Below are 17,563 nucleotides of genomic sequence, written 5' to 3'. Positions count from 1 at the left end.
CTCCAACACCACAGTTCAAAAGCATCAATTCTTTGGTGCTTAGCTTTCTTTATAGTCCAACTCTCACATCCATACATGACTACTGGAAAAATCATAGCTTTGACTAGATGGACCTTAACTGGCAAAGTAATGTCTCTGCTTTTTAATAAGCTGTCTATGTTGGTCATAACTTTTCTTCCAAGGAGCAAGCGTCTTTTAATTTCATGGCTGCAGTCACCATCTGCAGTGATTTTCAAGCCCCCAAAAATAAAGTCAGCCAGCTTCCCCATCTATTTGCTATGACGTGATGGGACCAGATGCCATGATCTTAGTTTTCTGAATGTTGAATTTTAGCCAACTTTTTCACTCTCCTCTTTTACTTTCATCAAGAGGCTCCTTAGTTCTTCTTAGCTTTCTTCCATAAGGGTGGTGTCATACTAGTTATATTACACTGCAGATAAAATCCTCAAAACAAAATACCCTCAGACTACAAGTAAACAGGTAATTTAATATATCCCTCATTAGATCATTTCAAGTTTTAAAGCTAAGGAACAGCTATTAATAATAAGCTTATGGAACATTAAATCCAGCAGCTGTCCCAAGTTTACTATCTCAAAGTTATAAGCAAAAGTATTACTTTGTTTAGAAAAGTAAACAACATAAAAGAGCATTTGTTGACTTTGTTTCTCTAATTAGCAAGGAAAAAAAATAATTGGCCAACATGTTCAACTTGCGGAACTGTCATTCTCAGAGAACTGGTCCTAGTATTGATTACTACTGATAAAATTTTAAGTCACTCAAGAGATTCAACAACACTCCAAGGAAATGTTTGTTTTCCAACAAAAAGAGGAAAGAGTCAAAATATTAAAATCTAAATTAAAAGAAAAACTACCTTAAGTATTTCATTAAAGCCATAATGTTTTTCCATTATTTGTTGTTTTTCTGACTCCAGAATAGCACAACAGAGAAGAAGATGAAAATTTTTACATGGTAGTTCAGTCCACATTACCTATAGAAAACAGAACACATATTTAGTAAACTCTATCAATTCTAAAATATTTTCTTCATAGATATGATGCTCAATTCTGAATGACTTCTATGCAAAGCAGAAGTTGCCTAGATGGAGTAGTTCATTCTTTTTCTACTTAAGAAATGAGGTGTGGGGAATGAAAGTCTTACCTTTTTACCCACAAACAATAAATTAATTATGATGAATTTCAAACACATCTCTTTAGGTGACTACAGTTAGCACTGAGGCTAATCAATACTATAAATGGCTAAGGTGTAAGGGTTAGAGGTATTTTCAATATTTTTCTGAACCTTCAGTTTTTCATTTTTAAATCATCTTCAGTCTCTGGGGGTGGAGGGAAAAGCTACATCATAGGAATAAAAATTATACACTACATGGAATCAAAAACATCCAGAGGTAGCTCTATATTCTAAAACAACATATTATATAATAAATCAGAATATCTCTAATTGTGACAAAAACTGAATCAACCACCCAAAATTTATACCCAAATGTGTACAACATTTGATCATTTCTTCCTAATCAATGTCCTAAAACTTAAAGTCTTAATTTCCTCTGGTTAATGTACTTACTATCTTTTTCAGAAAGATCAAAGTCTCATGTAAACAATATTATTAAAGTACCAGAAATGTTCTTACTTCTTTTACTAAAAATAAACCAAGTAGAATCATTTTCAGACTAAATCCATTTTTGAAAGTTTAATTATAATGCAATTAACCTCAAAGAGTTCATTAAAAGTCCTAATTTATTTGGTAAACACAGATTAAGGAGTTATTACAATTATTGAAAACTTTTAAAAAGAAGCTGAGATACTAATTTAATGAAATTGATAAACTTTAAAGTACAATTCTAGATCAAGAACATGTAAGTTTTCCTTCTAATTTCAAACAAAGTGCTCCTCCACAAAGCAGGGATCCTTCAGTTAGTGGATCACCTTCTCTAATGGGAGCGTAGCCTCCAAAAGTATAGGAATCAACCTCCAGGTGTAAAAGCCTCATGATACTCACTGCATATTAAGTTTACTTATTATTCAAACAGAGTATTTCCCCCATTCTTTCCTTGGCAAAGTTTCTGTCACCTTTACTTTTATAAAGATAAGGTAGTGGATGGTCATTATGCCAATAGTCTATTTCGAAAGCACTACAATCTGTTAACAATTAACAGATACATGAGAAGAAAATAATACTCTCTTGCTTTTCATCATGAGTTGCCCTGGGTACAAAATGGAATAAAAAGATACAAACCAAAAACATGATCATGAATACTCTCTAGAGTGAGGAAAAGGGTAATGGGGCTTGGGGTGGTGATTAAAGATCTAAGCTATATCTTTCAATATTTTTTGCCTTGGAAAGAAAGAGAAAAGACTACTGGATTGGCCAAAAAGTTCATTCGAACAAACTTTCTGGCCAACTCGATAGAAGTAAATAAGGCAAAATTATTACATACGTTGAATGCAGATAGTAGCATGTTTGTTACATTATTCTTAATATTTTGCTCTAACTTAAATTTCTTTAAAAAGCAGAACAAAAGTCAGTTCCCTCCCAATACTCCAGACTACAAATAAAGTACCATCTTAACTGACTGGCCTGCCAAAAATTCCTTAACTATATTTAAATCTACACCCAAATTCAGCACAGTCTCACATAAAGTATCCCAAGGTCAAATGGTCTACACAACTGGTTCTGGGAAATCTCCTGGCCCCCAGTCTCACAAGGATGTGATCTACAGAAAAAAGCTCCCAAGACCACATATTCAGTTCAACATAGTTTTTAAGGAGAGACCAAAAACATCAGAATTTCAAAACTGCTTTAGAAATTTCAGCCAGGATACTATAATCCGTTTATAAAAACAAAATGGTTATTTCCATAAAAAGTGTTACATTTTTACAATAATTTAAGAACTTACCTCCCATAATCGAAGAATATCTAGAAAACTAAATTCCCTTTTAAATCTGATTAAAAGCCATCTGAAGCAAAAATAAAGGTATCCAGAGTCCTGGGACTCTACAAAAAAAACAAAAACAAAAACACCTTACTTCCTCTTAAATTATCTCAGAATAGGGTACCTATTTCAAACTCAAATTTTTCTGTTCATCTTAGGCTTAGAAGTCCTATAAATTTAATTGTCTTCTACTAATTCAAGGAAACGATTCAGAATTGCAGCCTAACTTCTTTAAAAGCAAACCACCAAGTAATAGCTGACTCTCCATATCTCTTCAGGTCTGTGTCTGTGGATTCAACCAATCGTGAATGGAAAATATTTGGGGGAAAAACAAAATTCTAGGAAGTTCCAAAATGCAAAGCTTGAATTTGCTGTACTTGGCAACTATTTAAAAAGGATTTACATTGTATTTACAACTATTTACACAGCAATTATGTTGTGTGAGGTATGATAAATAATCTAGAGATGATCTACAGTATACAGGAGGATGTGCATAGGCTATATGCAAATACTATGCCATTTTATGTAAGAGACTTGAGTCTCCTCGGATTTTGATATGGGGGTGAGAGTGTATGTGTGTTCAGTCACTCAGTCAGGCCCAACTCTTTTCAACTCTGGACCGTAGCCCGTCAGGCTCCTGTCTATGGAATTTTTCAGGTAAGAATACTGTAGTGGATTGCCATTTCTTCCTCCAAAAGATCTTCCCAACCCAGGGACAGTCCTCACAAATGAGAGATGACTCGTATTTCATAGTATGATTAAACTGTTTTAAGGCCGAACTGTACAAGGGGGACAGTTTGGTCCCAGTTTTATTCCTCAGAGGAACCCAGGCAACATTGGTGGGTTATACAGTCTTTACATTTTTTCTCTCTGCATATTACCCCACAATTTGCTGAGTATAGCTTTGTTTCACTCAACTCACCCAAGTAACTGCAAAATCCACTGTCCAACAACCGAAGTAAGGTACTTAGCTGAATAAGCTGGGTCTTCATGCCTTGCATCTGCTCTTCGAAATTTTGATGCTTTAAAAAAAAATATTCAGTAATAATAAATATTTTACAATACATAACCACTGATAACTGTGCCATTAAAATAAGGACAAATGTTGGACTTACACCATATTGATTATATTATAAAATCACAACTAATTAAAATGCTAAAAGATTATTTTTTCCCACTATTCAATTTTTTAAGATAAAGAATAATGCAGACAACAGCAGCTGTAGACTGACTGATATACTATTCTTATATCAAATAAGAAACCTGGGTGAAAGGAACATACATTTGGGATACAGACTTTTATCAAATCACTTTACTGCTAAGTATTTCTTCAAATTAACATAGGAAATAAAATTAATTTTAGCCTTAATATGTGTCCAGTGTTAAAGAATTAACTAATAATTTCTTATGATTTGATGACATTAAGGGATCTATGAAGTCAAAACCATTTTCATTACAACAGCAATACTAAAACAATCTATGCATTTTGCACTTTAAACTCTCCCATAATTGTAAAGGCTATAAAAAGGCTATATATTGCAATAGACTGCATACAGGAACAGATGTGAAAGTCAGCTGTCTCCTATTAAATTAAATACTACACATTAAAAGAAAATGAAAACTGGAAGATAATCCCTCTTTTCAGTAAATTCTGTTTTAGAAAAGTTATTTTTCATTTTTTAAAAATGTATGTAAAATTTCAGAAGGTTTATCTTTAAATGAATCTTATCTTTAAATGAATGTTATCTTTAAATGAATAAATAAATAAACATCTGGGCTTCCCAGGTAGCTCAGTGGTAAAGAATCCACCTGCCAATGTAGGAGATACAGGTTCCATCCCTAGATTGGAAAGATCTTCTGGTGAAGGAAATGGCAACCCACTCCAGTATTCTTGCCTGGGAAATCCCATGGACAGATGAGCCTGGTGGGCTATAGTCCATGGGGTTGCAAGAGTTGGATACAACTTAGCAACTAAACAACAAGATATTTATAAATTTCCTAGAACTTTTCATAACAAACTTCAACAGATATAACCCACATAAACAAAAGCTCTTAGAATCTGCAATAATATTTGAGTGTGGAGAGGTCCTGAGATCATCAAGTTTGAGAACTACTGTGGTTTAAATGTTTTAATCTCTGAAAGTGAGTAGATTTGCTACCAAAAGTTCAGTCAAGGTTTGGGGATGGGGAGGGCACCAAAATAAATGAAAGGTTTCTTATGATTATGATCCCTTTAACCCGCACGTTCTAACCCGTTTATGGTGAACTACTGCCCTAATCTTTGTGAAAAGCCTAAGAATAACATCCTTTCCCTCTCACATTTCTTTTAGTCTTTGAGACAATAATAGTGCTTTATTAGAAGTATCTATCAGATTAGTTGGTTAAAAAAAAATTTAAGGCTACTGATTCTCAATAAACTGGCTTCTCTTTAGTGATCTGAATAGTTTAATTAGTGAATGAAATGCTTTAATAGACGAACACAAGTTTTTGGGATATAGTTTCTTCACATTTCCCACAGAAAAATAAAAGGGAAAGGCAGTACTAACTCTTTGATTAACAGTATAATTTTTGCTGTGACATGGCCAAAAGCTTCCATTGTATTGGAAGTAACAACGTGGCACAGCCACTGCTACAAAAAGTAGTATTCCCAAAATGATAGAAGCCAACTTCAGAAAAGTAGCTATTCCTGCAGAAAGGAAAAGGAGGTCGACAATGGATACACAAAGGGCTTCAAGTCGAACTACAAATAAATGTGTATGTACATTACATATGTATGTACACGTGTGCATTATACACGTATGTATATGCACATATATACAGTTACGGGTAGTGTATATGGAAAGGGGTAAGAAGGAAGGGCAAGTGAAAACTATATGGCAAAAGGAACGCTGGCTCTAAGGAAGTTCATTAGATCATTTTGCAGTTGCTTCTATAATACGGTGGTAACAGACAGAAGTCTATGCCTAGACCAACACTAGATGTGAATAAATACCAACAAAAGTGAATCTACAGACATTGGATTCAGCCTCCATAAAGTAGTAAAAACTTACATGAAATAAAGCTGTAAAACAAAAAGAAGGAATCAAACAGCAGAACAGACTCAAGGACACGAAAACAGTAACAATGCAGTGGAAATAATTGTGCAGACTATTTTGATTGTAACTTACTGCCCTTTCATATTATGAAATGTTTCATGTTATGTTTCATATTATGAAACAAAAGGTGTTAGTAGACATTAAGAAATCTTTTTAGAATAAAGACTAGAAATATCCCCAGACGGTTGTCAATGAAAAAGGCAAACAGACAACATCTACTGTGAAAAAGACAGAACAAAGAACTTGAACCTCCATACACAAAAATGACAAATAGACTGTGAAATGTGTATTAAAGATGTTCAGAAAGTGGTCTTTACATCTGAGGCCTAAGTACACGCACACATATGCATGTATATACGTATCTGGCACACAAGATAATGTATTTGAACATGCCAGTTTTAGCTCTTTATGAAAACTACTTCTGTAATGAGATGGTTAGATAGCATCACTGATTCAATGGACATGAATTTGAGCAAACTCCAGGAGCCAAAGGAATCTGGAGTGCTACAGTCCATGGGGTCACAGAGTCAGACACGACTTAGCAAATGAACAACAACAGAAAAAGTAAATGCCATACGTTTGTACTAATTCTGAGAAAACCTACTATAAGCTGAGATCTAAACTAAGCACTGGGGAAATATTCATGTATTTATTTTACAAAACTCTGTTGAACACCTCATGTCAAGCATTGGGAAAATTCTGGAAGCGTATCACAAAACGAGTTAAACAAAGACATGATCTCTTTATCACATTAGCTCTAGAGAAAAGAGGATAAACAACAAAAACACAAGGAAAACTTGTTTAAACAACAGTTTTTATACAATTATTATCAGTTGTACAGACCTTTTTAACAAATGCCTCAGGTTTCTAGAACGCTTATGGAACTAAGTATATGGAACTAAGAAGGCAGGTAAAAATCAACCAATCAAAAAGGTAAGGAAGACAAACTATGATATTACCAGATTACTGCAATTAATAATCTTTCTAAATAATCCAAAAACATTAATTCATGATAAAGGACTATATAATTTGAATATTTATTACTTTAATAGTAAGAAAATATTTGAAAACTATCAAATCTTATTAAGTATGGAAAAGAACTAGGCGAAGTAACGATGAGTTGGAACCATGGAGGAGAGACTTGAGAAAACAGATAAAACTGAGACAAATTAGAAGGGGAAATAAAAACAGGCAAGCAAGAAAGGAAGAACAGAAGTCATCAAAAAACAGAAGCAATCAAAAATTTCACATCTGTATCCCAGACTCTATATTACAAGAAATCATTGCATATGATTACAGATTTGAAATCTTTATCCCCTTACAAGCAAGCCATTTCAATATCTGACCATCAAGGGCCAGCATTAAGAATATTAATTTTATTTTGAACAAGTACAGAGACCTATGTAGTCAGGTCTTTGGATTTCATACGCTTTTATCTGCTCTTAGCCCCTTTGCTTTTTTTCCCCTTCCACTTTCTAAAGATTACTTGAGAAGACTGTTCTATTTTATTTTCCTGTTAATACTCTCTGTGTACTATTGTCCTAGAACTCTGTCTCTAAGATATATCAATGATAATAGATAAAATGTTCTTCGTAATAATATGTATATAGACAGTTCAACTCTAATAATCACATGCTTATGAAAAAACTAAGAAAGTGTCAATGTTACAAATAGTTCAAAAACATCTGGAGAAAAATCAGTCACTATAATGATAAAATCTAAAATGTTCACAAAAGGTAAGGATATTACTTGGCATGACTAAGCTTTATCTCTGAAACAGATGAAATGAAACTACCTCACAAGAACTGAATCATCTACTTCATCAATATTCTATGATTCATTACCCGTCTGCAGATCATAAGCATTTACCAATATTAAATCCTGATTATTCCTATTCTATAGGCACTTACTACCTACTTTTTATATTAAAAACATTACCAGCATTTCCAAGCCTCTTGAAAGAAACAAACAACTGAGCAATTTTTTTTAAGTTCTACCATGACTGGCTAAATATAAACATCTATTTTATATAATAAGATTATTATATAACTAAAATATTCAAAATTAGTTTGATTAACAGAAGGAATCTCTGTTCTTACCATTTGGTCCATGTAGGAGGCAAAGCACCAAAAGGCATCCACTTCATTTTCCATCACATATAACAGAGGTGAAAGTAAGTCACTCATTCCTTGCACATAGCCTTAAAAAAAAAAAAAGAAAAACTAATCTTACCTCTAAAAACCTAAACTTTCTGTATCTATCTATGCATATCTCCACCAACTCACTTAAAATTACACCTTTTTCAGGTTTCACAAACTTGTGTATACTGATGTTCTTAAACAATGAGGAGGAAATCTAGCAACCAGGTGAGAAATGGGAGGTGCTTGAGAGGTCAAAGCAGATAAGTAACTGCTGTGTGTCTCAGTGTAGGTATCACTATCAGGAGAGGATAATACTAAAAAATTATGCGCAAAAGCATTATGATAAAGAGGGATGATGGGAAACCCAGAGAAACATCAAACTGAAAAGAACATAGTCAAAGAAGATTTGTGAAAGAACAGTCAAGAGGAAAGGAGGGCGGAAAGCAAGGGAGAAGAATGTTGGAAAAGTTAAGGGGAAGGAAGCTGCAAGGTCAGAGTAGACACCACCACCAAACTGCCATGAATAAGCCAAGTGAAATAAGAACTAAAAGGGGTCCAACTGATTTAGCAACCCGACATTGGTAATCCACACAAAAATAACCACAACAAAATTAACTCTTTTAATTTCTCTTTTTTTTTTTCCTTTTGCTGTTACTCTAACCCAACCAATGCTAGCAAATGGGCTTAAATCCGATCAGTATTTTGTATCTAAAACTGCCATTTCAGCCATGTTTCTCTTGATGCTCTTACAGTTTCTCAATCATGAGACTAATTTAAAGCCCTTGATTAAAAGAAAAATTGGAAAGTTAAAGAATCAGGTCCTCCCTTAAAAAACAGAAAGTCTTAGCTTTGCTTTTCACCAGACCATGTCAAAAGTCTTAAAAATCCTCAATTTTCTTAACCATTTTACAATTAGATTTCAAACTTAAAATACAGAGACCTGAATGAGCCAAGGGACAAGAGCTCTTACAAAGCCTTTTCACATACATATTATCATTCAACTTTGGTAACTTGTGTATTTGTTAAAGTTACACAGAGAAGTTTTTCCCCCAATGAGTCTGAGGAAAACAGGCTTTCATTTGCAGAACCAAAACTTACATTCTTATCATTCACCAAAATCTATGTGCACTGAAGTCATTTAAAACAGTATGCATATTTTTAAAGGAGAGGGGATATTTCTCAAGAAATTATACATAATTTTACATCATTCTTCCTATTTTGGAAGAAAGCTTTAAAAATGACCCCAGGAAGCAGGTAAGCCAAAGTCTCTTAAGAAAACTTGGGTTAAAAGTGTAATAAAGACACCCAGTTCACTTCGGGATCTCCCTACAAACAGAAGTCTAGTTCTGTCTGCTGTTAGCCACTCCCTGTCATCTGCTGCTATGCCTAATCCCCATAACCTCACTATGCCTGCACTACACCCCGTGAGAAAGTACAGCTCCATGCACATTAGTGCACACGCACGCACACACAAACTTGGGTCCCTTATTACAGTGCTGAGCAATGCAGTAGCCAAGACATTTAGAGAAAAGAGCTAGAAAAAACGGCGTATGACGTGATACCTAAATGTAAGCATTCAAACAAATTTATTGCAGATGCTTTTTAAAAAAATAATACACACTTATGATGATGAATCTTGTATGTCAACTTGAGTGAGCCACAGGATGCCCAGATGTCTGGTTAAACATTATTTCTGGGAGTATCTGCAAAGGTTTTTCTAGAAGAGATTAGCACTTGAATTGGTGAACTGATTAAAGCAGATGGCTTTCAGAAATGTGAGTGGGCATCATCCAATCCACTGAGGCCTGAATAGAACAAACAATGGAGGAAGACTGAATCTGCTCTCTGCCTGGTTGCCTGACCTGAGACATCTATCTGCCCTCAGTGCTCCTGGTTCTCATCCCTTCAGACTCAGGAATGAGACCTATACCACGGCTCTCCTGCTCTCAGAAGGCTTTAAACTACACCACTAGCTTTCCTGGGTCTGCAGCTTCTAGATGGCAAACTGTGGACCTGTTAGTCTCCATAATTACATAAGCCAGTTCTTATAAGCGATCTTTTTTTTTCTTTCTTTCCCTGGCTAATACAAGATTTTTCTTAAGAAAAAAAGTAGGTTAGAAGGAAGACTAGGCTGTTATCACCAAAACTTTCCTACATAGCAATGACACAATGAAAGCAATGACAAACATAAAGGCTAAACCAATCAAAGCATGAAGGAAATTTATCTGAATTCAACAAAGTGCAAAAGAGTACCACTTTACTGGGTCTGACTATCTATAGTCTATAATAGAAGTATTTCAAAGTGTGCTATTCAAAAGATTTACAAAGCACCTTTCTTCTGGGGGAAAACGAGTTTTATTATAAAGTTATAATGAATAAAAATTTCTAAGAAGCTAATTTAATCCTTTAAGTCTTCAGCTTTCATACCAGATCAGTACTATATTTCTTCTGTAAGTTTTAGTTAACCCAACTAGTCAAATTATTCCTCATACTCTTGTTGCTTTTAATCTATTTTATTGTATACATGATGTTCTTTGGGGTATGTCATGAATTGTGGGGGTGGAATTAATGCACAAATTCCTTTTAATTAAAGAAAGATTAAAGCTGTTTAAATTAGCATTCAGTGGTGTTCAGACTCTGCACTAGTGCTGACTGATGCACATCTTAATCATCAATGTCTGAAGAAGTTCCCCTATTTTCATAACAAAGTTGTTTCCGTTGGGAGGTGTTAGAAATGAACTCATCATCCTAATGTACACATTCTTAAAGAAAAAAAGATTTCATCTTTACATAGGTCAATTTTCCAGGTTAATGAAGCTTATTCAGTTATTAGAGAATAAAACTTAAAAAAAAAATCTTAAGCATTGGAAATCATTTTTTTTCTACTGGACACACTCCTGCCTTCTTACATACAGTATTCTGAGTATAATTTAACCTTCTGTTGATTATTCAGGATTATGATTATAAACATACATTGTAGAAAAAGAATAGGTACCTCCCACAGAAACACCTTAGGTGTTCCATCTACACTAAGTAAAAGCTACTCTTCCTTGAGTTCTTCTGTCTGCTTTTGGTAATGTTTGTCTTCTGTCTGCTTTTGATGGTTTTTGCCTTCCTCCTCACTACTAATGAGATTGTATTAAATGCAAACACACCGATACCTCATCTGTGGGCTAAGAAGCCAAACAACTCAATAGGACAAAATCAACTACAAAAGTAAACGTACAGCCCAGGTTACTTTACTGTGAGTAAATAGTAAGAAGGTGGGGGGCATCCACCTGCCCAATGCATGAGACGCAAGAGATGCAGGTTAAATCCCTGGGTCAGCAAGACCCCTCGATGAGGAAATGGCAACCTTCTCTAGTATTCCTGCCTAGAAAATTCCATGGACAGAGGAATATGGCAGGCTACAATCCACAGAGTTGCAAAGAGTCAGACGTGACTGTCTGCTATTTCAAATCCATGTCAAACAGCAAGCAATTTGGTCCAGGGCTTTACGAAAACTACCCTGGCTTCTTTCAATGCCAGAGTTCTTAATAAAATCCCTGGGTATGTTTCAGATAACTTAAGAATGTGGGGTTAATATAGACAAATGAAAACAGCAATTTATCCAAATAGCCTGTCTGGGACTCAATGCCTGGAAAAACTGAGCACTCAGGAACGACTTCTGAGAATATACATTAATCCCTACCTCACAATTACCTTTGGAGAGGATGCCTCTTTTTTATCTCTACGATAAAAGCCCTATTTCCAACAGTGGTTAACAGAAACTGAAATGGCAATGGGTCGGGGTGCTGAACATGTGGAGGGAAGAATGCAGCCTGGAAAATGCCCTGGTGGTCCAGTGGCTAAGACCCTGCGCTCCCAAAGCAGGGGTGGGGCTGGGTTCAATCCATGGTCAGCTAACTAGATCCCATATGCCACAACAGCCAAATAAATAAATAAAAATATTTTAAAAAATGCCAGCCTGAAATAAAGAGCTGGGCCTCTACCCCCAGTCCAGTATTTACTACTTATGCAGCCCTGAGTCACTCTATAAATCAATATAACTTTATTCATACAACTGGGATTATTAATCCACTTCTTAAAAAAGAATGCTAATACAATCAAAATTGAGCAGGACAACACTCGGTCACCTGAGAAGCATTCCAGTCCCTAGTATTTTCAGTAATCCAATCTGGGGTTCATTATAACTGTGACCTGACAGGACTGGGCACATTTCACATTTTAAAAGAGAAATCTGTGATATTCACTTACTGTCATAAGAGGCTGATGCTGCAAGATCCTCAAGGGTTTACATCTTTCCCTAACCCACACATAAGAAGCCAAGAAGAATTCTCGGTTCATAGATACAAACAGTGAAGAAAATATACTCACAGTTCAAGGTTCACTTGGGTTTAATATGACAAATACCCAACTGCCTTCTCCAAAAGAAAGTCTTAAGTTCTATTAAGGTAATCTGCAAACAGCTACCCTCACTATCCTCTACTTGGGAGTCACTAACATCAGTAGGTAACTGAGAAACTTGTCCACTCTTTATACTCACTTAAAGGTGGATGCTTAGGAGTTTGTTGGTCCCTTAAAGAAACAGTTCAAATCCTCTCGTCCCTTAAAATACTGTTTCCTCAGGTTTTCTAGCCCTTAGCATCACTTTCCCCATGCAATGCCCCAATCCAACCTCCAGCCCCAATCTTTCCAACCCATTCCTGGTAGAAAGCAGACTAACCAAGAAAAAAGAGTAAAGTTTCACATGCCCTAGGTAATTATCTGCACCTCTTATCTATGCTATCAAATCAGCATTTTTCTTCACAAGGGAGAAAGTCTATCAAAAAAAGGTTTCCAAATTTTCTCAGGTCACAGTACGCCTCAGGAATTTTTTTCCAAGGCATCCCAGGTTCAAAAATATTAATAACATTTCCATTTATTAAACATATCCAAACAACTAACGGAGAAGGCAATGGCACCCCACTCCAGTACTCTTGCCTGGAAAATCCCATGGACGGAGGAGCCTGGTAGGCTCCAGTCCATGGGGTCGCTAAGAGTCGGGCGTGACTGAGCGACTTCACTTTAACTTTTCACTTTCATGCACTGGAGAAGGAAATGGCAACCCACTCCAGTATTCTTGCCTGGAGAATCCCAGGGACAGGGGAGCCTGGTGGGCTGCCATCTATGGGGTCGAACAGAGTCGGACACGACTGAAGTGACTTAGCAGTAGCAGTAGCAAATGACTACATAAATATGTATATCCTATGAACTTTAGGACCTGTTGGGCACCACACTACATCTCAAACTTTGGAATCCAATTGGATGCCACCATCCTCATCTGTTTTCTCACAGTACTTGCTTATCACAGCAAAGTCAAAAACTCTCCTTTGTAAACACAACTTCATCAGAAGGAAGGAATGTGGTGATCTAGCGCTGAAACCCGGAACAACTCCAGCTAGTAGTTAGGGCAGCGTCCTACAGATGTCCCTCTGTCTCCCTCACACATGGAGAACACCCGACACTGGTCCCGTCAGCCTGCTGCAGCGGCCCAGTGCTCTCTGCAGCACGGTCTGGGAACCACAGCCTTTTAAGTTTCCAGCCCCCAGGAGAACAACCCCTATAAAAACTAGGTCACAGAGCTTCTTACATACGTCTAGCAGCTTAAAAAATTTAAATTCTAAATTAAACATACATTTTTAAATGAAGGTATCAGAGGAGAACTTACCTAAATCAAAATCATACATACAGTAGGTCATCAAAATGTCATGAAGCAAAATCAACCCTGGATTATCTTGGCCTTCATAAAACTTGTTTGTTCGATCTGTTCTGTTAACATCTTTTTCTGAGAAAGAAAATCACATATTTGAAAACTTTCAGAATAACAGATTTTTATAAAGCTCATATCATACAAGTAGTTATTTTTCTTGTTATTAATTTTACTCTCTTACTAAGCTTTTACTTAACGAAAAAGTTCATCAAATTCCATTTCAGATAAGCAACAAAGCTAACATTTTGAAATTTTTTTCCCAAGTCAGTCCACCTCCTCTTGGGTATATTTTAAAATATTTTTCAATTTTTATCTAAACAGAAACCTTTCAATTGAATAGCAGGAAATATTTTTAATTAATTAAAACCAACACCAAGTAATAACAGTTCACATTAGTTAGCAATAAAAATGCCAATCATGAACACATGTGATAGGCAATAGTATTCGAAAACAGTAATGAAAAAAGTTAATATGCAGCCAAGTGTAATCAAAGAGATTTGTTTTCATAATTGCTTCATTCATTATAAGAAGTATTATCAATTTCTTTGTCATGTTCCATAATCATCTTTAGGACAAACTACTTCCGTATTCTCATATATACATTATTCAGTTTATATGAGCAATCTATTTTAATTCTGAAAAAATGAAAATCCATTTTTCTGGAAATGATTTTAAGACACTAAAAAAAGATCTGGAAACATCACCAGGAGTGTATCTCAACTACCTACTAGATGCATACTGCTGTGAAACACAATTAAAAAGGCATTCCTCAAACTTGAATCCCTCAGTAAATTAAGAAAAAATAACGTAAAGAAATTTACAGTGATGAACCTACTCTATAATCAGTTTTGTTTAAAAGTTATAACTGTTCTCTTCCCCATCCCTGCCCCAGTAAATGGAATAATCTGAAAACATTCTCAATTAACTGTTGTGAAGAGATGAGGAGGTATTTTACAACAAAGCAGAATCTAACATAGCATGAATTTAGATTCTGTAAGAGTGTTTAAAAAATCATAAGGACAATAGTCTAGCTTTCTGCTAAAAGATACTACACTTGATTCAATAAATATAAGCACCTATCTATAGAACACTGTGAACACACGTTCAAACAAGGAAAAGCAACACCAAACAAATCATGCTATAAATGTCAAATTTCATTTAAAAACAGCTTTCATTCTCGTATCATGGTTGATAAAGAGGCACATGGTAAGTTATTTTTATTAACTCAAGTGCAATTTACATAGTCATAATGCCAACATAGAATTTCTTCCCTTACAGGTTTTTAAACACAGTAAAAAATTATTTGTGCCCTCAAGAACTATCTGTATTTCGTTCCTCTTGTGTATTTAGTAGACATGCCAGGCAGAAAACAAAAAGGTATCAAAAATGATACAAGGGAAGTGTTTCTAGAAAGAAAATGAGCACTGAATTTTTTTTTAAAGTCCTCGTTAAATCCAACTCTCTAACTTGATGCAGCGAAGACTGAAGAAAAGCGCAACTACGCAGATTGCTCCGTTTTACATTCATCGTTACCAGCGTCGAGCGGACCCTGCCTGGCAATCATGCTCTATTTCTCTCATGCGCTCCCTTTCTTTTTGTATTATTTTACATCTTCTCCTCTCCCAAGCCGCCAGTATGTTATCCTCCCCCTACACCTTACCTCTGAGGATCTTGCTTCCTATCTCTGAGAAAATGAAAGTTATCTGAAGAGAACTCCATAGACTCCTACTACTTTAACCACACAGCAGCCTCTGTCTTCCTCCTCTATCATATTGCTACAAAGCTTCCGTGATTGTAGTTACAACTAAATGCCTCCTCTTGTGCATAAAAGCCATGCCCTATTGGCTACTCAAAGATAGGGTCCCAGTTAATTCTTGCTTCCTTCTCTAGTTTCATCTGGCATTCAACCATACAATTGCTTCTATCATCATAAAAATCTTTCTTAACCTCACTCTTCCCTCTAATTGCGGCCCCATTTATTCTGGTTACAGCAAAACTTCCTGAAAGAACTGTATATATTGTCTCCATGTCCTCTCTTCCCATTTCCTCTGGAACTCACTTCCAATCAGGCTGTCACATCCACCACTCCACCAAAATTCCTTTTCCATCAAAATTGTTAGGGATCTCTTTATCACTCTGCTCAACAGTCAATCCAAGTTTTCATCTTACTTAACATCCCAGTCACTCCTTCTTGAAACGCTTTCAGCTAACCTCAGGACAAATTCTCACGTCTTCTCTCCTTTTTCTCTGGTTGTTTTCTCACCCTCTTTTACTGATTTCTCCTAATTGTTCCCTGGTGGCTCCGCTGGTAAAGAACCCACCTGCAATGTGGGAGAACTGGGTTCGATCCCTGGGTTGAGAAGATCCCCTGGAGAAGGGAATGGCTACCCACTCCAGTACTCTGGGCTGGAGAATTTCACGGAGAGAGGAGCCTGGCGGGCTACAGTCCATGGGATGGCAGAGTCAGACACAACTGAGCAACTAACTCTCTCACTTTTCTTCAATCACGTACTTAACAAGAGGCAGTCTTGGTAAGACTCTACATAACTGTGCAGTCCATGGGGTCACAAACAGTCAGACACGACTGAGCAACCTTCTCTACAAGTTAAAGTGCCTCAGGGCTGTTATCAGACCCCTTCTTCTCTAAATGCATCCACACCCTTGGTAATTTCATCTAGTCTCCTACCAACAGTATGTTGCTGCTGCTGCTAAGTCTTCAGTTGTGCCCGACTCTGTGCAACCCCAAAGATGGCAGCCCATCAGGCTCCCCTGTCCCTGGGATTCTCCAGGCAAGAACACTGGAGTGGGTTGCCATTTCCTTCTCCAAAGCATGAAAGTGAAAAGTGAAAGTGAAGTCTCTCAGTTGGGGCCGACTCTTAGCTACCCCATGGACTGCAGCCTACCAGGCTCTTCTGTCCACGGGATTTTCCAGGCAAGAGTACTGGAGTGGGGTGCCATTGCCTTCTCCAATCGATATGTTGATGATCTCTCAATTTCTATCCCCAGCCCCTAGCTCTCCCCTGAATTCCACACCTAATATATCCACTTTGGAAATTTGGTACTTACTAAAGATATAAGCATCTGAATGCAGAGTTCCAAAGAATAGCAAGGAGAGATAAGAAAGCCTTCCTCAGCGATCAATGCAAAGAAATAGAGGAAAACAACAGAATGGGAAAGACTAGAGATCTCTTCAAGAAAATTAGAGATACCAAGGGAATATTTCATACAAAGATGGGCACAATAAAGGACAGAAATTGTATGGACCTAACAGAAGCAGAAGATATTAAGAAGAGGTGGCAAGAATACACAGAAGAACTGTACAAAAAAGATCTTCATGACCCAGATAATCACAATGGTGTGATCACTCACCTAAGACATCCTGGAATGTGAAGTCAAGTGGGCCTTAGGAAGCATCACTAAGAACAAAGCAACTGGAGGTGATGGAATTCCAGTTGAGCTCTTTCAAATCCTGAAAGATGATGCTGTGAAAGTGCTACACTCAATATGTCAGCAAATTTGGAAAACTCAGCAGTAGCCACGGGACTGGGAATGGTTAGTTTTCATTCCAATCCCAAAGAAAGGCAATGCCAAAGAATGCTGAAACTACCCCACAATTGCACTCATC

The 17,563-nt window shown here is 36.4% G+C and overlaps 1 protein-coding gene across 4 annotated transcripts in view; it reads right to left on the bottom strand.

The window, feature by feature from the left end:
- Window positions 1–17,563, bottom strand: part of TBC1D15 (TBC1 domain family, member 15) — a 74,791-nt gene that overhangs the window by 3,153 nt on the left and 54,075 nt on the right. For all 4 annotated transcript variants that reach the window (XM_010840940.1, XM_010840942.1, XM_010840939.1 and 1 more), the window contains 5 exons: window positions 13,897–14,013; window positions 8,145–8,245; window positions 3,873–3,972; window positions 2,915–3,012; window positions 872–988 (listed from right to left, as the gene is read on the bottom strand). In XM_010840940.1, the coding sequence (XP_010839242.1) occupies window positions 872–988; window positions 2,915–3,012; window positions 3,873–3,972; window positions 8,145–8,245; window positions 13,897–14,013 (533 nt within the window). The remainder of the gene's footprint in view (window positions 1–871; window positions 989–2,914; window positions 3,013–3,872; window positions 3,973–8,144; window positions 8,246–13,896; window positions 14,014–17,563) is intronic.

This window comes from Bison bison, unplaced genomic scaffold, assembly GCF_000754665.1.
Source record: "Bison bison bison isolate TAMUID 2011002044 unplaced genomic scaffold, Bison_UMD1.0 scf7180017864151, whole genome shotgun sequence".
Taxonomy (NCBI): Eukaryota; Metazoa; Chordata; class Mammalia; order Artiodactyla; family Bovidae; genus Bison; species Bison bison.
This window is presented reverse-complemented; position numbering and strand designations above follow the sequence as displayed.